At 40.5% G+C, this 27,500-nt stretch overlaps 1 protein-coding gene across 8 annotated transcripts in view; it reads left to right on the top strand.

Moving 5' to 3' along the window:
• slmapa (sarcolemma associated protein a) overlaps positions 1-27,500 on the top strand; it is a 41,783-nt gene that overhangs the window by 6,206 nt on the left and 8,077 nt on the right. For 2 of the 8 annotated variants that reach the window (XM_084063071.1, XM_084063072.1), the window contains exons 3-23: positions 4,228-4,375; positions 4,573-4,645; positions 10,431-10,467; positions 11,038-11,100; positions 11,783-11,878; positions 12,487-12,558; positions 15,547-15,687; positions 15,996-16,133; positions 16,395-16,563; positions 17,339-17,389; positions 18,370-18,486; positions 19,651-19,713; positions 20,615-20,674; positions 20,869-20,943; positions 22,632-22,712; positions 22,969-23,028; positions 23,195-23,320; positions 23,615-23,689; positions 24,094-24,194; positions 24,938-25,142; positions 26,379-26,496. In XM_084063071.1, the coding sequence (XP_083919197.1) occupies positions 4,228-4,375; positions 4,573-4,645; positions 10,431-10,467; positions 11,038-11,100; positions 11,783-11,878; positions 12,487-12,558; positions 15,547-15,687; positions 15,996-16,133; positions 16,395-16,563; positions 17,339-17,389; positions 18,370-18,486; positions 19,651-19,713; positions 20,615-20,674; positions 20,869-20,943; positions 22,632-22,712; positions 22,969-23,028; positions 23,195-23,320; positions 23,615-23,689; positions 24,094-24,194; positions 24,938-25,142; positions 26,379-26,496 (2,069 nt within the window). Of the gene's footprint in view, positions 1-4,227; positions 4,376-4,572; positions 4,646-8,629; positions 8,766-10,430; positions 10,468-11,037; positions 11,101-11,782; positions 11,879-12,486; positions 12,559-15,546; positions 15,688-15,995; positions 16,134-16,394; positions 16,564-17,338; positions 17,390-18,369; positions 18,487-19,650; positions 19,714-20,614; positions 20,675-20,868; positions 20,944-22,631; positions 22,713-22,968; positions 23,029-23,194; positions 23,321-23,614; positions 23,690-24,093; positions 24,195-24,937; positions 25,143-26,378; positions 26,497-27,500 lie in introns of those variants that run through there. The other 6 variants (XM_084063075.1, XM_084063078.1, XM_084063073.1 and 3 more) reach the window with 5 other exon arrangements.

Here is a 27,500-nt window from a genome sequence, read left to right as displayed (position 1 = left end):
CTACCGGTATTTCCACAATTTGATAAATAATTTTCATAATTATATTTGATACATTTGCATAGAAGGCTACAAGTCACTTATGATATTAAACTTTCGAATAATAATAAAACTTCAGAATCTGTTTTATTTGTCACATCAGTTTTTGAGGTGTAAAGCAGTGGGTTAAAACAGTTTTTTATTTTTGTTTGCGCTCCATCATTTTGTAGTATTCCATGAGAAGAGAGGACAGAGGTAAAGTGAGAGAAAAGAGAAATAGAGAGAAAACAGGTTAAATGGAACCAATAAATAATAGACCATGGGTATACACAACTTGTGTGTTGCTGTCTTTCAATTCACATATGGACGGGGAAATTAATGAATCATCCGAGGCATTGAAAGGCCAATAAAATTGTGATTCATGACTCGAAATTAGAAATTGTTGGCAGTGATGGCCCCCAATTATCGCTGTTGCCTTTTCCCTATTGCAAGATGCATAGGAAGTTAGTAGAAGTAGAACTTTGGTTTATGCAGAAAGGGCAAGGATTTGTTTTGGATAGACAATTTATCAAATATATCTCCAAAATGATATATTTAATAAGTTCATTATTTCCATGCAACATTTCCTCCATCATCCACATCAAAGCCTTTTTTAGCTGCAATGATAAATGACCTGTTCTGGCTGCTGGGGGCACTGTTGAGGGAATTATCAATGACAATAAGTTTTTGGAAGCTTTACCCACACTGGGAATAACTTTACCCACATTGGGAATAGCTTTACCCAAACACGCTGAAGCTTTCCCCACAATATGGCTGACAGTGAGTAAAGCTTCACTGTGCCTTCATTGAACATTTTGTGTGAGGGTGATTACCACTGCTTCCGGTTTCCTGTGACATTTTTAGTTTCATCATTAAACATAAACAAACTGCTGCCCTCTGTCAAACCATTATTCCTACCCTGTTTTATCATTGTGTTTTTTTATTTTTATGATCACATATATTTTTCAATGCTTTTTCATTTCAAATGTCACCTTTGTATTTGTCCCACCAATAAAGTATGCTGAATTGAATAAGAGAGAGAGAGAGGGGAAGAGAAAGAAAGACAGACTGTTGCAAGGTTATTAGACAGTTTGTAAGGTTTATACTGGCTGAGGAAATGAAGAAAGAATTTGTCATTTACTTACACACACACACACACACACACACACACACACACACACACACACACACACACACACACACACAAAATTACATGTGCACGCACACACACACACCAAAAAAGGGGGGACTGACTTTTCCTCTACACATGCAGAGCCTCAGTATCTGTGAGTGCGTAATATACTGTATGTGCTTGTATTAATGATGTAACAATATTGGCAATATCACAATGCAGAAAATGTTGTGATATTATCGTGGGCCTGCGATGGTATCCACGGTACATATTTCTTTACATTTTGATAATGTTTATCTTTTACTAGCAGTGGCGGGGGCTATGACCGTCTTCGCGCCGATCATGTGTGTAGGGTGTTTGTGTAGATTCGCTGATCTTTAGAACATCCCTCTTGTTAGAAAGCTTAACAGATGTTGTGGGGATCGGCGATACTGCGCAAAATATCTGCACAGATGATCGCTGTGAACACAGACTGACGTACGGTTGTTGTTCGTCGTTCACTCTGTCCCTATAATCTCCAGTCAGACTGTATTACATTGCTGTGACTTAAACACACACTATCGCAGCTAGTATTCTATATCTCCCCTTTGTAGCGATTCTCTTGTTCGATTGCTGTTTACTTTTACTTTCCTGTAGCTAAACGACTAACTCAGAGAGATGTATATATAATATCCTTTCCAGCCCTTACCTGCCGTCCCTTCCGGCTTTAAATAGTATAAAATTCCATCACAGCCATAGTATGAGTCATGACACATACAGTAGTACATACTATATTAAGCCTGATTTTGTACGTGGTACATTTCAGACGGTGACATATACCCATTTACTGTTCCAGTTAATTTTCCCATACTTCGTTCTGATTGGCTCAGCAGCACATTTGAACTGGAAAAACGTGGTGAAATTAACTGCAACGGGAAACCGGTATGCCACCTTCTGAAAACCTGGGACTACAGTTGGCCCAGAGCCTAAATCACCTCAACATCATACTGTAGTTAGAAAATAGTCCTACTTATAACCATCACTGAAGCTCATTGCCAAAAGAACAAATTATTTTAGGGCCAATACATTTAGTAAGTCACAGGGGCCAGACAATGACATCCATTAGAAAATGCTGTTCATTGTCAACCCCTAGTAGTCTATGTTTAAGTTGGTGGACTTGATTGACACTGACAGCCACATGTTACTGTTACCCCAATGCATCACAGGAGATTTGAAATGTTAACCCAGTCAATCCGGGAACGCATCTCTTGTCATTTTAGATTTCTTTGGCTATTCAAAAATAGAAGATATACAAGCTCATACCCGCGCTATGAGCTTATAGATGTGCTATTTTTGGAAAATGTTGAAAAGTTGTGCAAAATCTATGAATATAAATATTTTTAAAGCGAACATTTTAACTCAAATCTTTGCTTTCTGGGGATCCCTGCATGGAACTAAATATTTTGAGATGGGTGTCCGCGGCCAAATACATATCATTTTGGGGGTTCTTGACATGAAAATGGGTTAATTCAGTCCTCCCTGAGTCTTCGAGATATACACACGCACACACATGCTGTGCACGCATGCTTAGTTACATACATAGCACTATAGTGTGTCTGGAAGCCATAGGCATAGCCATGTATTTTAAATGTTTGCAGTGTTTTTGTGTCTGTTTTCCTTGAGCACTTTGTATGCGACTATGCGTGCATGTGGTGTTTGTGCGTGTTCATAAAATACAATCACACTCACACATGAACGTGTGCACACGTTCATGTTTTGCGTGCGTGACTGCACGTTGCTATGTGAAAGGCTCTATAGTTAGGTCCCTGCTTCTGAGTTACCATGGGGACAGGAGTGAACCGTCCATGTGTGTTTATGTGTTTTAACCCTTTAAGACCGGGAACGCATCTGTGTTATTTTAGATTTCTTTGGCTATTCAAAAATACCAGATATACAACTCATCACACGGAACACAGCACAGAGTGCCACGCTATGAGCTTGTAGATCTGCTATTTTTGAAAAAAATCTTTAAAATGTGTGTAAATCTTTGATATAACATTTGTAACTAAAATCTTAGCTTCTGGGGGATTCTACTAATGTCTTCAAAAAATCTTAACAGCTTTTTTGAAAATGTATTTGGCCGTGAACCCCCATCTCAAAATATTTTGTTCCAGGGAGCCCCAGAAGTTGTAACATAGTTAAAAATGTTCGCTTTAAAATATATGTATTCAAAGATTTGCAAAAATGTTCAGGATTTTTCAAAAAATAGATCTGCAAGCTCATAGCACTATGAGCTTGTATATCTGCTATTTTTAAATAGCCTAAAGAAATCTTAAAATGACACAGATGCGTTCCCAGTCTTAATGGGTTAACTCTGTGTGCATGGATATGGGTGACCATATATGCGCGCGTGTGTGTGTGTGTGTGTGTGTGTGTGTGTGTGTGTGTGTTTCATCATTCATTCAGCCAATCAGCTTTGCTTTGTGGGTTGTCACTGTGGATTGAATCAAATCTGAATGAGAGGAAAGGGAAAGATGAGATGAGGAGAGAGATGATATGAGAGAGATGAGAGATGATATAAGAAAGATCAGGGGAGGTGAGGGATGAGATGAGAGAGATGGCAGAGGGATGTGATGAGGGCAGAGATGAGGTGAGGAGAGATGGGATGAAGGGAGAGATTATGAGAGAGCTGACAGGAGGGTAGAGAATGATTTGAGAGAGATGAGGGGAGAGATTGTATTGTATTACAGTGTTTTATTATATTGAGATGAGACTCCTTACAAAATAATCAAAATGTGTTTTATTGTAAACGTTCTAAAACGTGCCGTGTTCAGATATGAGATTCACAACGAGACTAAATGTAAACGTGTCAAAGCAACGAGCACAAATGTAGTTGTTTTGATTCAGGAGAATCTGTGACCACTTCAGCCAATTTGTGATGTTCTGTGGCGATCTAGTTCACACCGCTGCAATTACACTTCTGAAATGGTTTCATCCTGTTGTGAGTCTTTGATTTGAAATGGTCATATCTTCTTCTATCAGGACTGGGTACTATGTTCTATGCTGATGTGTTCTGTCTGTGTTGTGTGTCTGTCCTGTAGTTCTACCTGCAGGACACAAAGAGCAGTAATGGAACGTTTATAAACAGCCAGCGCTTGAGTCGCGGATCGGAGGAGAGCCCGCCGTGCGAGGTTCTCTCTGGCGACATCATCCAGTTTGGAGTTGATGTCACGGAGAACACACGCAAAGGTCAGACACATAACATATTAACACATGCTCTCTCACGCTGATACACAACACACTAGCACACGCAAACATGCTGAGAAGAGGCGATAAACTGGGACACAAATAGTAATAATAATAATGGTAATACACACAGCTTTAGATTGCTGACACTAATAACAATAATAATAATGATAATCATAATAATGTTTTATTCCATCCAGTGACTCATGGCTGTATCGTGTCGACTATCAAACTCTTTCTACCAGATGGAATGGAGGCACGCAGACGAGCTGAGTAAGTACTGTGATCTCACATGGGCCAATTCTAATTAGTTAATTATTATTCTCATTGTCTTATGCTAAAAAGAGGAATCATTACTATTAGCTAGTGCTACCTGGCTGAGACTGTTGAATTGGTGAGAACTCTCAAAAGAAACAAATCAATTCCCTCAGGCACCAAAATGGTAAGTACGTTTGTGACCAACAAGTCAAGACTCCTGTCTTGATTGGGGAGACATCTGTGTGTAAAGTTCTGACATCATTTACATTTCCTATTTAGGTGCTGTTAAATTGTAAGCAACATGGAGTTTTAAAATATGTCCCAAAGGACACGGTTTAATTGGTGTCATGTGTTCGTGTGTCAACAGTTTGCAAAAAGTACAGAGGTAACAGTTATACAATAATGCTAAAAAGATAAAACAAAAAGGACCATTGTGGGTCCTATGTTCTGAATGAGTTGGCTGTCTGGCAGCTCTTTTTGGGGTGACGTGAAAAATGACCATAGGAGTATTATTCACAATCTATGATTGATAGGTTTTATTAAAGATATACAGACAAAGGTGCCTCAATTGTTCAGTTAGATATCAAACGCTGTTGGTACCATCATCTTAAGTGTTTGAAAATGATCCATTCGGAAGAAGGTTCTTGACTGAAACGTTTCATTAAGATGAAACCTTTTTTCTAGACTGAACTTAAGGAGAACATTTATTACTCCAACAGGACAGTTGAAACAAAGTACATTACTATATCATTAATAATAATCCACAATTATCTTTCATAATCATGGATAATTGGACATTTTTCTTTGAGCAAGTGACTTCCATTTTTAATTGTATACTAGACCATACCCGGTGAAGGGCGCAGACGAAAGTCGTTGCAAACGTGGGGTTAATGCACGTCCTGTCGCGCGGTTTCTCCCCCGCGCGCGTCCCGTCGCTATATAAAATAGCAAAATAGGCTTGCTATTTTCTGTTGCCCTGCAGCAGGCTTGAGTATATTTTTTGATGGCATTTTACACCACTAACAACATTAATCAGAGTTTATTTTTAATTCACGTGTGTTAAATGTGTTACCCATACAATCAGGTCTGCTCACGTCACGTTTCAACTGCGCGGACGCTAATGGCCCTTGTTGTGTTATACGCAAAAATGTTCCCAAAATAATTTGGTCTGAGCATGCGAAAAATGGCGTCGCCCATGTATTATTATTTCTATCGTCTTTGTAAGACTATTTCTACGTGGACTTTACTGTTTATAAAGTATGTGACCATGCAAAATGGTGGTGGCCCGTGGATTTGTAAAAATTCGCGATAAAAAAAAATATTTTACCGCGAATATTTTTTATTTTCCAAATTCTGCAATAGTCCGTGTTTTATTCCAATTCCATTTTTATTGGTCATTTCCGCGATTCCGACCGCGATTCCGTTAACACGGATTTCATATGGCTCTCCCCCCGGCCCGCGGTCACCCCTCCCCACGGGCATGTTACTCGGCCGCCTCGGGTCCGTCTGGTGTGTTTACTTTCCACAGGAAGAGTTGTACTGAGAGAGTGGGCGGGGTCGAGGTGTTGCCATGTCCGCCGATTGTAAGCGCTTTAGGGCCAATGTTGGTGTTATAGGGTTCGTTTGGTTTGGCCTCGTTTTCATAGACCTCGCTGCTTGTTTCTCTCGCGAAACCTGGCACACAACGACGCATGCGCAGTTTGATCAAGAGTCCCAAGACCCCATCCACCCACCCACCCACCGTCAGCTTACTAGAATTATAGTAGGATACATGCACCAATGCACCTGTCACTAAGATTTTATCCAAGTGTGCAAGAGACGTTTGATTACCTAAAAGTGCCCAATATCCTCTAATGCTGTCTCTGATTGTGGAGGCAGCATGATTTGGTTTGTTAATATTTTTTAGAATTTTCATTGCTGTTGAGTTTAGTAGTGATATAGATTCTTGTTGTTTCGTACTGAGAATACTAAAGTGAAGCTTTAGTAGATAGATATATAGACGGTAGACCTTTATTGATCCCGTGGGGCGATCATTCACCAGACTACTAAAGTATAGCTCTGCATGCTGGCAGCATGATTGCAAGCACCAACGCTCGTAAACACACGCGTTGGTTGTGTAGCGATGTGATTAGTGTCTTTCTACTTGATGTCGAAGTCACCCAGTCTGTGATTAGACTGGAGGAAAGTGATAATAGGTGTGTGTGTGTGTGTGTGTGTGTGTGAGAGAGTGTGTGTGTGTGTGTTTAAACCCAGGGCTGACGGAGAATATTCCAGTTGAATATTAAAAACAAATGAATGTTGAATGTGAAAATTACGGTTTGTACACACATTATAATCGACCCTACAATAAAGTTTTACGGCAAGCAAAATTGTATATAGTCAATAGTTGGGTTCGGAATTCGACAGGTTTGAATGGTTTGAGAATGTGTAAAAAATAATAAAAGGATATTCAACCATTTTTGGCCAATTGTGACATCTAGTGTCAGTCTACTTGGATGGTGAGGTCACCCAGGCTGTTGTTTGACTCAGGCAAAGCGCCTGTAATGTGAGTGCTTGTGTATGGGTGATTAATAGGTGTGTGTGTAAGAGGGAAACACATAGGCATTGTGGTCTGTGGACAGTTTTATGGGCAATATCAGACCATCAGTTGACCCAGTATGGAGTCGTTACTGTACTGGTGGTTTCCATCTGTAATACTGTATGTTTATGGTCAGCTACTCTAGATGCCATGTGGTTGTGTGTGTGTGTGTGTGTGTGTGTGTGTGTGTGTGTGTGTGTGTGTGTGTGTGTGTGTGTGTGTGTGTGTGTGTGTGTGTGTGTGTGTGTGTGTGTGTGTGTGTGTGTGTGTGTGTGTGTGTGTGTGTGTGTATGTATCCATTGACTTGTGTTTCTGCACCATCTGCTGTCATGCTGTCTTCATTCCAGGTTTTCATCCATACAAATTAGGGATGTTAATGGTTAGCTGTTTAACCGGTACCAATTAAGAAATTGGTAACCGGTTATTACTAACGGTTAAACAGTTAATTTATTACTATTACTTTCATTTTGTTGGTGCAAAGCACATTCTTGGAGGCAGCCGCCACATTTCAAAACTACAACCGCTTTGTGATTGCTGCCTATGGTGCAAAAGTAAACACAGGGGAAAATGAAGAACCGTACACACTTCAGGAAGTTAAATCCATGGGACTTCAAAACAATCTCTTTTCACAGAATAATGCTGTGTTTCACAATAAAATTATTGATATTGATAGTTATGATTTGGGGTTATTTTTTGGTAATTACTACTTGAATCAGACAAACATATGGCCACAGCGAGAGGCTATGTCTGTTTTGGGGTCCTTGGCATTGAAAAGTTTGGGAACCCCTGATGTAGACTTTCCTGAGACTGGTACCTAACTTTAGAAACATGTTGACGGCATAGAACTTCTCTTCCTTTGTGTGTGTGTGTGTGTGTGTGTGTGTGTGTGTGTGTGTGTGTGCGCCCGTCAGCGGTTGTGGCCATATGTGCGTGAGCACACAGGCACACACGTGGTTTCAGTTTTAATAGAGTGTGTGTGTGTCTGTTTACAACAGGCTGGTATTCTCCATATCTGTTATCACCTGACACACACACACACACACACACACACACACACACACACACACACACACACACACACACACACACACACACACACACACACACACACACACACACACACACACACACACAAACTAGTTTAACCATTGCAGAGTCACACGGTCATGCAGTTATGTGTTTTCAAACCCTGTTAGCCCCAGGTGGGAGGGGCATTTTACCTTTTGGCCTGCTAAAGGCAAAAAATAACAAATTCCACCCAATCGCTCCACTCCAGGCTACTAATCCAACAAACATTTATGTCTTCCACGGCAGGGAGTTGAGGAAAGGAGGGGCTTGTTCCTTATCATTAAGTACGCCAGGAGGAGGGGTTGGGTTTAAGAAAGTGTCTGCGGAAGTGAAGGAGAGAAAAATCAGCTGTTGTACCCTGAACGAGAGAGAGGAGGAAAAGAAGGAACCAAATAAAAGGGTGTTTGTTCTAGAGAGTTGAGTCATGTAGAGAAGGTCTGGACTCAAACCTGTGATAAAGACACTACAGTGGCAGCTGACAGGTAAAATGTAAGTTTTGTTAACAGACTGTAGCGTTTGTATTTGTCAGCTAAATGACCTTCGGTGTTTGGGTGTGGGACGGGTGTGTGCTCATATTTTATTTGTGTGTTTATGCATGCAATCGTGCATGTCCATGTATATGCTGATCTGTGTTGTTTTAGATTTACAAAACGATAACATTATGTATTGATTTATTCTCTCTGTGCTGTATGACAGTATCCATTAGTTTTTATTTCTATGCAACTTATCATCTTCAGGGAAGGTGCTTCATATAGAAATGCATATTATCAAGTATCTACCTCTCTTTATACCCAAGTTCTTCTTTCTACTTTACTCTTCATTTGCTTTTTCTCTAGTCTCTTCTCCCCTACCTCTGTTCTCCCTGCTCTTCTACTCATGGCAGTTTGATTAGCTCTCTCTCTCTCAGTCTCTTTCTATTTCTAGTTACAGATTAACAGAGGAAAGTTTCTTAATTCCAATGTCAGCAGCAGCAAAACATTGCATTAACCCTTTACTTCCAAAAGATCATAAATATTCAGCATGTCTCTATATTATTTTTTAATGACACAATTAAGCAATTTAGCACCATGCTTTTATGGCTTTATTTACTGGGATCAAACTCCAAAGAGGAGGTTTAGTTGTTGTTTAATCAGATCTGAACTTGTAAATGTAAAATCATTTAATGACCAAATATTAATTTGAGCTTTTGTTTAACCCCACCCACAGGCCAAAATGACAGTTTTGCCCACGAGATATCTTGTGATGTAATGGGCAGATTGCGGGATTAACACTACTGATTTTGTGATCCCAAGGCCTTTCCGCTAGCACCGCCCCTTATGCCAGAAGCTCCACTTGTTTTCAGTTTTAAATGCACCCTGTAGCTGTTTAATTATGGCACTCTAGTTTATGTAACTTATTAGTATTGACATGCCCGAGCCCAACGTCAGCACAAATCGCTGTTAGTCAACAGTTGATGTCAGCGCAAATCACCATTTTTAGGCAATGATTCCTGTTGTGTGTGTGTGTGTGTGTGTGTGTGTGTGTGTGTGTGTGTGTGTGTGTGTGTGTGTGTGTGTGTGTGTGTGTGTGTGTGTGTGTGTGTGTGTGTGTGTGTGTGTGTGTGTGTGTGTGTGTGTGTGTGTGTGTGTGTGTGTGTGTGTTGATTGATTGATGTACTTTATTTAGTAAGACATGAGAAACAGTACATGGAAGTACATTTCACAATACAAGGTCTACTAAACTGGATAACTCGTAAAGCACTAAGCTTGTTTAAAATGAATTCCCACTGTGTGTGTGTGTGTGTGTGAGACCAGAGCTCGATCAGCGAGAGAGGGGTAAAGTGGGAGGGAGATCGGTAGGGAGGTTGTGTGTGACTGACTTCAGTCCAGAGCTCGATCAGAGAGGGAGAGTAGTCACCCATCATGCAATATAACCTGGCCAATGCTGGGTGCCGAAACCTGAACACGCTGATCGATTCGTCGCTAAGAAGCATGCTGTCAGTGCAATAATCCCTGTGTTGCTGGGAAAGCTGATAACTGCTTGTATGACTCCACTTTGATTTGTTGTGTGCTGACACTAAAAATGTTGTCATCATTGTTGTCGCTGCTGCTGTTCCCATGGTAACCGAGCCCGTCTCTCTCTGTCTGTCTGTCTCTCTGCCTGTCCGTCTCACAGTGTAATCCAGGCTCCTTTACCACTACCTGTAGACAAGGTAAGACGGTACAGTGTGTGTGTGTATGTATGTAATTGCTACACTCATACACATACACCTGCGCACACACACGACTGACTGGTTTACTGATTCATTAACTGACTGGTTTGCTGACTGTTTTTATCTGACTGACTTGACTACATGTCTGTGTTTGACTGCATGGTTTACTGACTATTTGACTGGATTACTAATTGTCTGTCTGTTGGTCTGAGTTGTTTAATGACTGTCTGACTGGTGAGATTGTTCTCAGATGAAATGAGAGCCAGTCTCAGATCGGTCATGTGTCTGTGTCCCAGCTAGATCTACTATGAGGAATGTAGACCAGGAGAGAGAGAGAGAGAAAGAGTGTGTGGATGTGTGATTAGATTTGAACCAGTTCTCTAATGTAGTTAACTGTTCTAAAGAACACTGACTGTACCTCCACATGCACATGCACACACGCACGCATACGCACACATCATTATTCTCACTTACTGTACAGTTACTAGAGTGTTGTTTATGAATGTGTATTTAGCGCCGGTATTCAGTGTGAGCGCTGACCATCTGCCCGTTTGTGCGCGTGCCTTCCAGGTTGCTGCCAATACTCCCAGTATGTATTCTCAGGAACTATTCCAGCTCTCCCAGTATCTACAGGTAACACACTGACACCTACTGGTCATTCACTGCAACTGCACTATATTTACTACTGGGTGACTATTCACACTGTCTAGTGTCTACTCTCTAGTTCTCAGTGCTTACGATGATCCCATATGCTTAGAATGTTGGGGCAGTGCATGTTTGATTGCATATAAAATCTGTATAGAATATCTGTTCATGGCCTGCATTATTTTAAAACAATATTCGTACTGAATTTCGTACATACAGAATAAAGGTTCATGTTCATTGGATCCATCGCGTGAGGGACTCGCTTGCCAAATTAACAGATCTACAAGCTGTCAAGGCGTTGCGAAGCGCTGGAAGACGGCAGATCTGTTCTTTTTGACGAGCGACGCAGTTGAACTTGTGCTACGGAGGCCTCACATTGCATATTTCCGGTTGCCTTTTATGGTGTTAAATGGGACCTGGAACTATGCAAATGGGGCGTACGTGAATGCTCATTCAATTTACGAACAGGTGGGATTCATCATCTTATACACCTGTGATCTGCACAAATAAAGGCTTTATACGCCTTTTCGTTGCACGTCACTCTTTACTTAGTCACAAAACGACACTAAAATATTGTAGATAATTTGCAAACAGCTTTGTGAATGAGGCCCAATGTGTCTCTAAAACGTTTCTGATCTTTTGCACCTGTACATTGTTTTTCTCTCTCTAGGAGGCCTTACACAGAGAGCAGATGTTGGAGCAGAAGTTAGCGACTCTACAGCGCCTCTTAGCTACAACACAGGAGGCTTCAGAAAGCAGCTGGCAGGTATTGCACACTACCATACTATTACATTTGCAACCACCCATTTACAGTATATGCTCTTTAGTAGATTAGCCGCAGTAGAGCTAAGAGGTAGTACTTACATACTACTCTAGTATTATTTACTAAATCCTACATGCTAAGCTAGCTTATGTATAGCAAATAGGTAGTATCATACTATTATACACTACACCAGGGGTCTTCAACGTTTTCAGGCCAAGGACCCCCTAGCTGAGAGAGAGATGAAGCAGGGACCCCCTCTATCGTATAAAATTGTGTTTCAGATTCAAAAAATGTTGTTTACGTGGTCTGCTCTTTTTTCCCTCTACACCTATAAACCTCTTTGCCAAAAATAGCCGATCTACAAGCTCACAACGCCTCACAGCGCGAGGCGTTGTGAGCTTGTAGATCTGCTATTTTTGGCCAAAGTTCTCCTCAGAAAAGGGATACTAGGGTTCAAGTGGGAAGGTAAAAAAAAAATCATATCATATAAAGATTTGGTGGACCCCCTATAGTAACTCTGAGGACCCCCTAGGGGTCCCGGACCCCCTGTTGAAGACCCCTGCACTACACCTCTCCAGATGAACTCTGACCCCTCTGTCTGTGTCTGCCAGGCTCTGATTGATGAGGACCGTCTGCTATCCAGGCTGGAGGTGATGGGTAGTCAACTACAGGCTTACTCTAAGGTGAGATGCACAGTCAACTGCTTACATGCTTACTCCTATCTTGACTTCCCTATACAGGTTTCCTGTCTGCTTTAGGACTGATTTTACTGATTTTACTGATTACTTTAAAGGCACTTCATGGCCTGGCCCCTAATTACAATTTTGAGCTATTAACCCCTTACAGTTACAAGCCTGTGTGCAGCCTGTGATCCTCGGGCAAGAACCTGCTGGTTCTTCCTGAGTTAATTGACTCTGGGACAATCTGGCCGAGGAGCTCAGGCTTGCTAATTCAATGCCTTATTATAAATACCTTTTTAAAACATACTTTTTATCATCAGTTTCATCGAATTTTAACATTAGAAATTATATATATATATATATATATATATATATATATATATATATATATATATATATATATTGTATTCCCTTAATATTTGTATTTCTTTAGTTTTATGTAAATCACTTTGTAACATTTTCAGGGCCCTAGCACCCACTGATAACAGGCCCTGTTGTAATTACTTGAGGTTCGGGCTGCTACACAGCCCTCACATCTAGAGTTCGGGAAGCTACGTGGCCCTCACACCTAAGTCGCACCAAACAAACACCTCCGAGGAGGTTAATCTTATGCGCATGAAACTTGCTCGGCATATACAGTATAAAATCCGTAACGATGGGAAATGATCAAACTTGTGAATTTTCATGAAACGGCATGGCCATGGTGAAGTTTCCATGTTTGGCACCAAACAGGAAGTGGTTTGCAACTTGGCTGCATAACATTGTCAAACCTGCCCCAACCTTCAATTGGGCCTGATAATAGGCCTGTCCTAAAGACATCTACAGTGTATGGTAGAGATGCGCGGATCGCGGTTTTAGCCGCGGTTGCCGCAGTTAACCGCGGTTTGGGTGGATTCGGGTCAATCAAATATAATTGTTAATTAATATCGGATAAACCGCGGGTGAAATATTGCGGTAAATACATTAATGACATCTAATATATCTATCCATAAAATAGCTAAATATCTGCGTGCTTGTGTCTGTGTGAGTGTGTAGAGCAGCCTCTGTCCGATGTGATCACAAAATGCATTGATTTAGCCTATGGAATGTCGGTGGCTCGGTGCGTCTTTTTTATTTTTTTAAAACAGGTGCTGCTCTGTTCAGCGCAGCACCGGTTTAAAAAAAAAAAAAACGCACCGACAATGCATTTTGTGATCGCATCGCACAACTAATTCTAAAACTAACGGGGAATACCAAAAAATAATATTTTGACATACGGGAAAAACGGTTGGTGCGGATATTTAAATTGGATAATATAATTATTGCGGTTGGATAACGGGCGGATAATTAATTTGTACATGCGGATTCGGGTGACGTGAGAGGCCATCCGCGCATCTCTAGTGTATGGCAATATTGAGTAAGTTACAGTCATAGCTCCATCTACTTGTAACAAGCTTGTTGCCTTCGCGCACGGGCGCCCAAATTCAGCACGCGCGCGAAGTGCGCGTGTGATTTTTTTTTTGGCGGTTTTGGGCGGGTTTTGGTAGAAAATTTCGCGGTTTTGGGTGGATTTTGATTTCTGTTTTTGTCAACTTTATTATTATTTTTTTTTTTTCTCTAATCTAGCTAATTTGACTAATTGTTGTTTTAGGCCTGGGGTTCTTGTGTAGTGCTTTTTAGGGGGGTCTGTTATAATTTTTACGCACAATTTGTAAGTGTGTGTGAATTTGATTATTATTTTTTATTGCCTATTGGGGAACCCTGACGTAAGATCAAATAATTGCAACATATCTAACAGTTATTTACTGATTACATACTTGCAGCAAGGTCTGGGACCATTGGTATGGATCCCTTTTTGTCAAATTTTGTTTTGACGCAACAACATTGAGTAGTCCCTGTTTTTTTATGCATTGTGGTGTGAAATGTACTGTATACTCCGGCACCCAAACATGCAAACTTGGATGAGAAACATTACCCAAAGAGATCCTACGCATTTTTAGTCTTCTCTTTTTTGAGGCTATCCATTGGCTGTTGGCAGCCTGGCAGCCAGGAACAATACATCTTTCATTGACTAATATACTGGACATTTTATGTTAACTCGAGTTCAAGTGGTTTATTGTCTCATGCACACAATACAGCTGGTAGCAACACTGCAGACAGTCCCAAATTCTTGTTCTCCAAGCTTTCCTCGACGGTGTGAATGCACTAGGAAATTCAATTTCACCTTCAACTTCAGTTGAATTCTATCTTGCTCTGGCACAGCTACAACTGTGATTATTTTAAGCTCATCCCAGGGCAGCTCAAACTGATGAAATTCTAAATAGCTTGTGAAACAGGGAGAACATTTTGTGCAGCTGAATTGAAAAACACCAGATAGCGCAGACAGAGATATCACAAAAGAAAAGAAAAAGCTGAGTTTTAAATTTAAGCATTTGAAACTTCTTAAAGCAACACTCCTAAGTAAGCACTGCAATATCAGCAGACTGAAATGTCATGCATGAACTGTTTTCACCTATAAAACTCACAGGGATATCGCCCCAAAAGGTTTAGAAGGTGAGACTGTGTGCACATCTGAGTGCTGCAATGGAGGCGTGACATGAGGTTTTGGGCAGATTTAGTGTCTGTGTCTGTATAATACATAGTACTGTTTATTATATAACAGTTATTATTATTCTGCCAAGGCCTGGGCCGTAGAGTGACGGTCCAGGCACCCTAGGCTGCAATGCCAGCCTGACAGCGTGTCGCGGGTTCGACTCCCGCTCCCGACGACATTTGCTGCGTGTCACCCCCCCATCTCTCTCCCCATTTCCTGTCAGCCTACTTTCCCTATCCCTCTCTAAATAAAGGCATAAAAAGCCCCCCAAAAAATCATGGTGTTTGTGTGTGTGTGTGTGTGTTGCTCAATTTTTCCAGTGTTGCTTACGATTGGTAAAATCTTAAGATGTGTCCAGGACACAGAGACCGAGACACATGTAATGTATAAAGGTTGTTAAAGTTTTCCTCCTCTCTCAGTCCCAGACAGAGGAGGGTATTCGTAAGGAGTTGCTGGCTCTACAGGAAGACAAACATAACTATGAAACAACTGCAAAGGAGTCACTGAGAAGAGTTCTACAGGAGAAGATTGAGGTGGTCCGGAAACTCTCTGAAGTAGAGGTACTACTATACTATATAGTACTGCTAGTACCATTTACATACTACTGCCACTACTACTACTACTGTATACTATATACTATTATTACATTAACAATGTAATACATAGACACTTTCTAAACTTGAATCCTATCATTCTATTTTGGTCAGACATAAAAATTTGACACTGCAGAAAATTTCGTGACATAAAAAAATATGCAGTATCCACAGATGGGGAAGAGTGCCTACATCCAAAGATATCAGATTTCTCCTGTCACTCTCTATCTCTGCATCTCTGTCTTCTCAAGTTCTCCCTCTCTTTCTGTCCGCAGCGGTCTCTCAGTAATACAGAGGATGAATGTACTCATCTGAAAGAGATGTCGGAGCGTTCTCAGGAAGAGCTCAGAGAACTGGCCAATAAATACAACGCTGCCATCAACCAGATCAAAGAACTCACCGACAAACTCAAGGTACAGACAGTACACAGAGAAACTTTGTGGACACTTTTTTACTTTAACCTGATACTCCACGTATAGTTAAAAACCTACAAGTGTGTGTGTGTGTGTGTGTGTGTGTGTGTGTGTGTGTGTGTCAGTATTACGGTTTGTATTTCAGATCAACAGCAATGAAACCCTTTGAGGATGTTGACTATCTAGGGATCAGTATAAGTCATTTTTCAGACTTTGTCTTTCTGTTTGTCTCTCTCTCTCTGCCATTCTGTCTGTCTTCAGGTGTCAGAGGGCCGTCAGGAGGAGTTGACTCAGAGTGGAGAGAGGGAGAAGAAGGAGTTGGAACTGAGGATAGGAGAGATGGAAGACAAGGAACAAGCTCTGCAGGCGCGTATCGAAGCCTTGCAGGCTGATAACGACTTCACTAATGAGAGACTGACCGCTTTACAGGGTAACACACACACGTACACACACACGTACACACACACACACACACACACACACACACACACACACACACACACACACACACACACACACACACACACACACACACACACACACACACACACACACACACAAATGCACACTGAACACAGAGACAGGTGATTGTTTGCATATAATGTGCACCCTCCTCACAAACTACTAAAAGGCAACGTGTTTAAATCCTGGGAGGACATTGTGTCATGAAGCAGGGCTTAAAAAACACTTGACTAAAGCAATAAAACACAAAGGGAAACATACAACCAGCTGAAATAATTGTAAATCAGTTGAATCACATTGAATCACGCTGATGCATGTGAGTGATTCCCAAGCAAGTTGAGCTCAAAACCCCGCCCCACTGTGATTGGCTGAGATGAAGTGCTCCTTTTGGTTCACTTAATCTGTCCATCACGGCTTGCAGACTCGTATGACGCTGGCTGCTCGCCACGCCTCAAGGCCTCGTTGTCGCTGCGCCGTCTTGTCAAGGGATTAAAAAAATCACGCATTTGCACATAAGCAGGTAGGATTTTGACTGAACCAAAACAAGAGCTCCCTGCACGTATCTCAGCCTTTCACAGGGCATCGGAGCTCAACTCGCTTTGGAATCGGATGCCACTCTCACAGCTAACCAGACATTGTTTAGATGTTCTGCTCAGGTCGATATGTTTCTAGTATGTTTGGTCAGTGTATATAAACCTCCTTACGATTTTGGCCTTCTCTTATGAAACTGCTATTGTTTCCAGTTCGGTTGGAACAAATTCAGGAGAAAAGTATCAAAGAAAACAACAGTCTGGGTGAGTTAACACCGTGACCTAATGCCATAACCACAACCATAACCATCTATCTGGGTGACACTTCCTCCTCTTAACACACTAACTACGCATGACCACTTCCTGCATGACTACTCCTACTTCCTATCGCTGGCTCTGAGGTTGTTGGGTTTTTCTCCCCGCTTTTTTTAATTTTACTTTGGTTAATTATATTTTCTGACCGTCCGTCCTTCCAGCTCTGTTGAAAATGTGATTGTTCTTTGTCTCTCCATCTTATGTGTCTTTTTCTTGTCTTTATTTAAACTACAGTCCTAACATGTCCTCTGGTGTTGAGGTCAATGATGATAATAATAATAATGATGATAATTATCATCTTTTACTATTTTCTATATTGATTGGTTAGAGTTAGGTCTAACAATAATAGTTATGTCTAACTGTAGTCAGTGAATATCTGAGGTGTTGTTTAGTTTGTCTCCTCTGCTGTTAAAGTTACTGTATTTTGCAGTTGAGGTGGTAATCAAGTAAATATGTTACTCTAACAATCATTAATCAGATTGATATCACTATGACTTGGTTTTGAAATTGAACTTAATTGGTCCTGGGTTGTGTGGTTGCACGTCTGTCTCTTGGTATTCTCTTTTGTGGTTGTAGATGATTAAGATAATTACATGTACATTGATTAGAAACAAATGTATTCAGAAGAAGAGGTTAGAGCCCCCTAGTGGCTCAACCGGTGTGGTGCTGACCACATGAATCTTGTGGGTTTTAATCCCTCTCACTTTGCTGTCTGTTTCTCCACAGTACACTATTAAATACGGGCAGAAATCAATCAGTCTAATTACTAAATGAATAAACAAATGGAATATTATGTGAAAAAATTAGGGATGTGATTTGTGTCTATCTGAACATAATTATGATCCTTCTGTAAGTCTCTCTGGATGAGAGCATCACAAGCCAGCTGTTTGTGTCTGTGTGTGTGTGTGTGTGTGCGCGCGCGTGTGTAGTAATGCAGTCTGTAGAGGACAAAGAGAACCAGATCAAACACCAGGAGGAAGAGGAGGAAGATTCAGACACAGATGAAGGGCCTGGTGATGAAGATGATGATGATGATGATGATGATGGTAGATAGTTTTAAGAGTGATATCACCTGGGACGAGGGTCTTTTTCTGCTGAGGTGGTGTTCTGCTAATCGTGTGATGATGGTAGTTTGCTCAGGAATTGGGATGAGATTAGATCTAATAAATCACATTTACAAATCTTGTGGGAGTATTCCTCGATTTCTCTTAAAGGAATAGTTCACCCAAAAAATCACTTATCTATCAATTACACACCTCATGAAGCCTTGAATTTATGGAGATTTTCTAGTTTTTGACGCATTCTTGAGCCAATAATTTGATGACCGAGTATATTTCCGGTAGGAGACTTAAAGAGACTCCTTTGAGTCTCGTACTGGATACATAAGCATCTTTCCGCCGGTAATCAAATTATTGGCTTAGGCATGCGCCAAAAACTAACAGATCTCCATGAATTCAATGCTTCATGGGGTGTGTAATTGATAGAAAATAAGTAATTTTTTGGGTGAACTACTCCTTTAAAGGGAGACTGAAATACTGATGATGGTTATTGGGACCTAATGTGGATTCATGATGGTAGTTTGATAATAATCTGGAGATATAATGGTTGTTTGGTTATTATCTGGGATGTGGGACATTTTTCTAATCATCAGATTAGATCCAATCAGATGAGATCACTCGGCTGCTGGTGGTCATCTCATAATGATAATGACAGTAATTGAACAAGTGGAATGTCGGTCTGCCTCTCTTTTTGTGTCAGACTTGTCCTCATAATAATTGCTGATGATGGCAGCTTGTGTCTGTCCGGTGTTGATGGACTTCCGCTAAAATCTGATCAAAAACGTGCTTCATATATATGTATTAATTATTAATAATACCATTGAATCCGTAATTGTACTGTTGTGCTGAATCCGGAGGACACAAAGAGGACTGTCAAACATGAACTGCTGCTATGACTGTAATGTCTGTCTGTCTGTCTGCCCGCCCGCCTGTCTGCCTTTCTGCCTGCCTGCCTGCCTATTCAAACTTCTGCATGTTTTATATTAGGTTCTCATGTCCTATCCTTCCATACAGTTGAGAGCATGAGCTTGATGTTCATGATGGCATTGATTGTTCGGTGTGTGTGAAGTTGTGGTCTGTCTCTTGACAGATGTGTCTGTCTGTTGACAAATGGATGTGCCTGTCAGTAATATCTAGTTGTGTTTCTGTTAGATAACTGTCATGTAATCAGTGATGGAGACTCTACTAGAATACAACAACTTATAGACTGTCAACGTGAGTACACACACAATAAGGACCTTTTATTTCTATTCTTGGTGGCGGGTCATTTCTGTTCCTCCATTCTGTGATTGATGAATCTGGGATCCCTCAGGCATCCATGTTTGCATGATGCAAATTATGCAGTTGTCCCTGGTTTCCTGATGAAATTAGATATGCGGCCATACTTTCGCATAATTATCGCGGGACTGTACATTTGCCAGTAGAATGGCAGGCAGAGTGAGCTCTCTTGCCCAATGTCTCAGTCAAAACACAATTATGCAGTTGTCCCTGGTTTCGTGGTGGAATTAGATATGCTTCAATACTTTGTATAATTGTCCCGGGACTGTACATTTGCCAGTAGAATGGCGGGTAGAGTGGGTTTTCGGATGAGTTCTGTCTCATCCGAAAAATAACTCAACCCTGCAACCCTGTATTTTGTCTCCGTTATGTTTGTGTGTCACATGTGTTGGTGCAGCTAAAAAAGTAACAATTAAAAGTACAATATTCAAAGAATTGCAATAAACTCTATTACATATGGTGCCATAAAAAAAAACTGTGAACATTTTTAAATGTTCAGATGGCTGGATCCTGGCTCCAGCTCAACGAGGCTGTCCTGTCCTCCGTTTGTCTTTCACTTGGTCTTTGTTTTGTTTTTTCTCGTCTCTTACACCTACAGTAACTCGGCATACATTTCTGTTGTCATCCCTTTCATTGGCTTGTCTTTTATTCTTTGTTTAGATAGTAATGTCAAGCTTGATAAAATAACTCCTCATCATTCATACTCTGTTCCCCTGGTTGTGTTTAATCTACAGTCAGGAAAATGTATATCTAGAATGACCTTTCTGTACATTCTAAATGTCATAGGTCATGGCTGATTTGTGTATATACTTTATTAACGTGAAATCTCTCCTTCCAGCGGTCAAACAGCTAAAAGCAGCTGTAGGATCTTCAATCCATAAACTGACCAACTTTGACGGTAAGAGTTGATCTTGGGTGAACTCAGTAGTGTGCGTGTGTGGGTGTGTGTGGGTATGTGCATGCACATTGAGTGTGCAAGGTTGTGTGCGTGCTTACGGACGGAATTGTATATTGGAATCTGTGTTGAAAAGAGATGTGATGTATGTATGTATATAATTATTAAATAATCTGTGTGTTTGTGTGTGTGTATAGAAGTTATTGATGCTCACCTTCAGAACAACCAGACAGCAGAAGACAACAGTTTGGCCAGTCCTGACAGACTCAGAGGTACACTTTACAACTTTTATTTATAGTCACGTACAAACATGTAAAGATAAACAATCACTGATGCAAAACTCTTAATGAAATAATGTGTTTCATCATGTGTCTATACCAGTTGTGCGCAAACTGTGTGTCCAGAATAGAGCTCTTCACGGGTCTAAAAAACAGACCCGAACCCTAATGGACCCGTGAAATTTGTCCAGAGATCCGACTGGTTCTGAGATTATTTTCAAATAACGGAACTGAACCCGGGTGGACCTGTGATAATTTGGTCCGAGATCCGAAACGGGTCTTTTCGGATTCGGGTATTATACATAACGATAAACAGGTCGGAAGTGATAGAACTGGAACTGACCCGGGTCTGAGTGATTATGGCAAAACACGGATCCGGACCCGTACGGGTCTCTGGTCTTATCGGGTATTTTCGGAATCGGTGGACCCTTGAAGAGCTCTAATCCAGGCCCACACTTGGGTGATATCTATTACTGTAGGTTGCAGAATGTGTTACAGCAACATTAGAATAGCAATGCAATTACATGAGCCAAGTAATTACAAAAAATACATTTAGATAAATGTTTACTTTTAAACGTACATTTTAAAAAACGTAAGTTTTCCGGACCGTTTTTTTTGTCAAAACATGTCCTGAGTGCACTGGAAAAAGAAACATGGCTCTTACTCAACAGTCAGACAATTAATCGTCATTATGATGAATAAATACTATGACATGAATCAATAATGATGTCGTTGTGTATACCTTTAGCACCAGCTAATTGTAAGTCGGGGTGTTTAGTCAACACTAAAGCCAACAATGTAACTAATTCGTTTGAAACTAAAGTATCTTTATCCATTTGCATTGTTGTCGCTACATCTTTAATAGGTAAATGGTGCTCTAATCAAAATATTGCCACTTGCCGTGGCATTTTCTTTTTGGTCCAATGCTGTGTGCTCAAGTGAAGCCATACTCCAGGGCTCATTACCAAAACGCAGTGACGTCAAGTTGTGGTTAACAATGTTGACAGCTTCTAGGTAATCTGCATTGTGTAATCTGCAAGCTCACAATGCGTTGCTATGTGCCAATAGCTTGTAGGTTGGCTATTATTATCAAGTATTATGCTCAAACAATACTCGCTGCACAATCAGGCTAAAGACTGTTTGGAAACCAGAGAGAAGTTGAGTCTGTAAGGAAGAACCTTTTAATCTGGCTTCAGCTTTAAAAGTAACAATGCCCTCTTCAAATTACACACACGAGCACACACACACACACACACAGTCCACGTGCTTCCATACACACCACCAAATGCGTACATGGGGAGCTGTTACAAAGTTGAAGGCATTTTCAAGGCATGGTAGTATAGAGTTCTTTGCTAACGGCTCCATTCAAAACAAGCCTACCTTACAGAACCAACTCAAATGTATATTAAATATATAAAACTCTAGATATATTAGAGATATTACACTTGAACTTTAAAGCATACAGAAAGTAGCTGATGCTGCTGTCTGCTTTTGTAGAGTAGCCTTTGTGTGTGTATTTGTTTCTGTGTGTTCAGGGGACCATAAACGGATGACAATACCATTGTCCTATTCCAAAATCCCCTCCGTTCACTGATAATGGTATCTCCCTCTCCTGTGTGTATGCTTGTGCACATTCCTGTTTTTCTTTTTTTTTTAACGTGTGTGTGTGTATATCTATATAGAGAATCTAATGGAGTCTAAAGAGTCAGACATGTCAGACACTCTGAGTCCCAGTAAAGACCGCAGCAGTGATGACACCTCGGGTATGAAACCAGTTACAAGCTTATATATATTAAGTTATTACTGTTTTTATTATTATTATCACAGCATGTTGTGATAATTATAATGGCATTCATTTTGTTGAATTTTGCGTTATTTGGTGACAGGTTAACCAGTTAAACTCTGTTTTATACTTAAAAAATGTTTTAGTTAAAGGATGCAGTTTAAATCTTTGCCATGACATGCCTAAAATTGGATGCCATACTGTAGCTAATCTAGTCAAGTGTTTATGTGTTCCAGATGGCAACATGGATGATCAGGAGCTTATCGAGCCTCAGAACAGAGTCTCTTTACTCAAAGGTAACAACTTTTTATAGTACACATTTACTCCACTCTGTTTTTTACTGCCCTCTATTCTGCTACAGTGTGTTCAACAAATTCACTTAATTCATACTGTGTGCGCCAGTGTGTTGAACACCTCAGTCTCGGTCGATGATTTGTTTACTCTCCTCCTGTTCCTGTATAGATGAGTTGCGTCGGGCCGGTCTCGAGCTTGGAGACACGGAGCAGGTCATCAACCATCTCCACAGAGAACTACTGGAAGCACAGGAATTAGCCAACACCGGCAAGCAGAAATGTCTGGAGCTACAAGGTAAGATTACTGCTAATAAGGGTTCTGTTCAATATTTATGTGAGGGGACCAAAGGAAGAAAACGGGACGGTCAAGCTTTTTTACTTTCAGTCTGAGGCAGCGTATACAGTTGTTTTTTTTGTCCAGGCGAGGGTCATATAGGTTTAAATCAATCAAATATGAAATATATATACAGTATACTCATTAAAGACTAAAGATGGTTCCCTTTCGATAAAATTTGAATAACGTTTTCATTAATTAAATGTTAATTATGAGTCAATAGTTGTACTTGTTTGTTTGTTTGTTTGTTTGTAGCTCTGCTGGAGGAAGAGAGAAGATCTAACAGACACCAGACTGAAGAGTCGGCTAAACAGATCAACTATCTACAGAGTTAGTACACACACACACACACACACACACACACACACACACACACACACACACACACACACACACACACACACACACACACACACACAGAGCTAAAGGCAATAGCTACAGAGTTGGCATACACACACATTCACGCAAACAAGGGCAGTGTGTGAAAAAGTGGGTGAAATTCGTTTTTGTACATCACTCCCATCGGAATCTAACGTTGCGATGGGAGTGATGTACAAAAACGAATTTCACCCACTTTTTTACCTTGTAAACCTGTGATGTGACAATAAACCTGATTCTGATTCTGTGTGTATAAAGTTACGTTTACAGAAGAAAAAAACTAAAACAAATTTGTTCCAAAGTGAAGAACAGAGGATGTATTTTCATGTGTGTGTGATTGTGTTTGTTCATTCCAGCCCAGCTAAGTAAGCTGCAGGCGGATATGGAGGCTCTCAGAGAGCAGAGAGAGAACTCCATCAGTTACACCAGAGAGGAGCTGTACTCTGCACAGGAAGAGGTACACACATAGACCATACGCACACCACACAATGATATACTGTATATATATATATCTATGTTGTAACGAATGTGTTCCAACGGATCCATTGCCATTATTGTCTAGTCACAAGCTCTTAATACGTTTCATGTTTTCATTTGCAAAACGTACATATAGACAGACCACTTTCAACCAGGCGTCTTTATTTTGGTCATGTCATTATAGGCAAAGAATTTCAAAAATAAGTAGAATAAAATGGTGCATTCACTTATGAAAAAAGTAAAAAGATGAAATCTGGAGATGCCAGGTTTCTACCCGACAGAGGCGATGTGTAGCTGTGTTAATGGCTGTATTCAGTAAGGGATATTGCCACTTAAACATTATCTTACTACACTAGGAAGTGAAAGAAGCCATAGTAATGACTTAGAAATCAGTACCAGCTGAATTAGTCGGCTGACAGTTGTCCACGTCTTTTACACACACGCATGCATACATACATTACATACATACATCTGCACTATAGAGCAGTGGCTTCTCAAAGTGGGTTCCAGGGACCCTCAGGGGTCCTTGAAGGGGTTCCAAATTTGGTTCCATTGGAACACTCTCAGAGTTATGGGGCCCTTGAAATTAAATGGTTTGAGAACCACTGCTATAGAGATCAAGACAGGGGTATAAGATTGGAAAAACAGTGGATTCTTGATATTTATTAACAATGTCACTGTTTTAATGTTGATGATGACACTTTGTTAATGTGCGTGATCTAGGTTCTTGTTCTGCGTCATGCCATGGAATCTGCCACAACAGAAAGAGAGAGGGAGATGGCCACCTTGCATGCTGACCTGGGAACAGTTCGTTCTGAGCTGGAGCACTGGCACAGCACTGCAGATAAATATGAACAGGAGATCAACGCACTGCAACACACACTCACACAACACACGCAACACCATCAAAAAGCCAGCCAGCTACAGGGTAAGAAATTGTGTGTGTGTTTGTTAATTAAATGAGATTTCATATTAATAATCCAATAATTATAGAAATGCACAGTACAGGTATATAAAAAATATATCAAGGTCACAATATTTACTCACACCATGTAGAATTGAATCTCAATAGCGCCTGAGTTTGTTGTCCCAAAACCCAGAAACTAATTGGCATTTTGCACTTCCTGGTTCTCTCTCTCAAAGTCTATGGGTTTGTTTTATTGGGTTTTTGGTTAAATGCCTGAACTAAGTTCTGTGGTTTACATGGGCTTTTTACAGCATAAAATGTTAAATACCCTACTTGTGCATTTGAAAGCTTTTATGGGTCTTAAAAAGCAGTTGCTAATTAAGTGGCTAAATGAAACCACAGACATTGTCGTGACATTACGCGCCATCATGCCGAACACATGGTGGAGACATTCAATATATATGACCATTGTGTTGTTTGTTCATAGCATAATGTTAGATTTTCCCTCCTGGTGATTGCATTTAACCCATTAAAACCGGTGTCTGTGTAATTTTAGATATACTTTGTATATATTTTTTCAGAAAACTCTTAGGATTTTGAACAGTTGTTCTCAAAAATAGCAGATCTACAACCTCACAGCAGGTCACTTCGTGCCGTACTGCGCGCTTGTAGATCTGCTCTTTTTGATTTTTTTTTTAAAGAAAAGTGTTTGAAAATCTTTGAATAATTTAGATTTTTTTATGGGGAGTCAAAATCCTAAATAGGTGGAGATTATCTTGTGGAACAAAATGTGTAAGAACGGTATCATGAATTTTTATTTGCAGAGCTTATTTTGGGCAATAATAAAAAACACTAACTTCTGTTTCTGACTAGAGAAATACATTATCACTCGACCACTCTTGTCCACATGTGGAAATTTGCCTTTGGCTCCTCCTTGGCAGGCCTAAAAAGTGACACAATTTATATAACAACAGGAAGTACAAATATGTGGGACAGTATTGCACATCTGTTGGTCATTTATTTCAAACTGAGAACATTCTAATCCCCCAAGCAGATATATAAATGAACAATTACCTCCCTCTCACTTCAGAGTTTATTTAATTTGACATTTTAGACCTGTCTTTCTATGTCTCCCTTGAAGATATGAGTGCTATTGAAATAATATCGAAAATAAATAATCACATTAATGACAATTGCAATAAAATGTTACTTTAAAAACATGAAATAACTTTCCTTATTTCTTTTCTCTGTGTGCAGTGGAGTGTGAGTCTCTACAGAAGCAGTGTGCGTGTTTGCAGCATGACTGTGAAGGTCTGAGAGTTGAGAGGAGAACTTTGCTGGACAGACTCCAAACCCTGGAGACAGAGCTAGACAGGTACGCACACACAACCGGCGGCTAACAGCCCGCTAGCGAACAAACTCTCTCTCCCTTTGAAAAAGGTGGGAAAAGGATTTAAAACGTAACCCTGGATTTCGGTCCGTCGTTTCAGCGTTAGCGGACGGATGTCGCCAGCTATATATAATGAAATGAGTGTATTTCAAGGTATTGTATTGAAGTTAGACCACAACACAACGCTATACACTGAGACTCCTACACTGCATCCCTCTCAGCTGTTCTGCTCTATAAAGAATACCATATGGACAGACCACTCTGAGAGGCAGAGGGGTGAAGAGCTGACGGGGTGAGGGAGAGATAGAAGAGAGGTAGAGAGTTGGACAGACAGATGAAGGTAAACAGCTGACAGGGTGAGAGACAGACACAAATTGAATAATGAAAGAGGGAGCAGTGGGTGGACAGAAGAGCTGACGGAGAGAGAAGCTGATGAAAGGATTGTTGTTGGAGGCGTGTGTGTGTGTTTGTGTGTCAAGTGTAATTTTTCAACTAGCTCTCAGAGATTATATTTGTGGGTTTGGTCTTAAAGCCTCCATTCATCACCTTCCCTTTCTGTTCCGAGTATGCAACTGTGGGTGCCCAGAAAGACCAAGAAGTGGTCTCTAGTTAACCCAATGACACACTGCTGAAAAATATGGACATTTTCCATTTACAATTATCTACACATTGCTGCATTAACCCAGAGAGCTGTATTTGTAAAACACTGTATCTTGCGCAGTCCTTGTAACACGGTTCTATCAAGAATGAACGTCCTCATAACAGGACAGTTTAAAATAAAACACTTCAAGGAATATTTCACAGTATGCCTTTAAATCCAAGGACCCCCAGCTGCATGCATGTAATGCTGTTCCATAAAGAATGCACATTTTATAGAGAACATGCCACCTAACACTCTTCTATGTAGAAAAAACACATGACTAAACCTGTTCCTGTTCTGTTTTGTTGTGCTAATTGTAATAGTGTAGTGTTATCGTTCTTAACGGTGT

The sequence above is a fragment of the Gymnoscopelus microlampas genome (genome assembly GCF_963454915.1).
Source record: "Gymnoscopelus microlampas genome assembly, chromosome: 7".
Taxonomy (NCBI): Eukaryota; Metazoa; Chordata; class Actinopteri; order Myctophiformes; family Myctophidae; genus Gymnoscopelus; species Gymnoscopelus microlampas.
The sequence above is the reverse complement of the archived record's forward strand: the minus strand, read 5'-3'. Positions and strand labels throughout refer to the sequence as shown.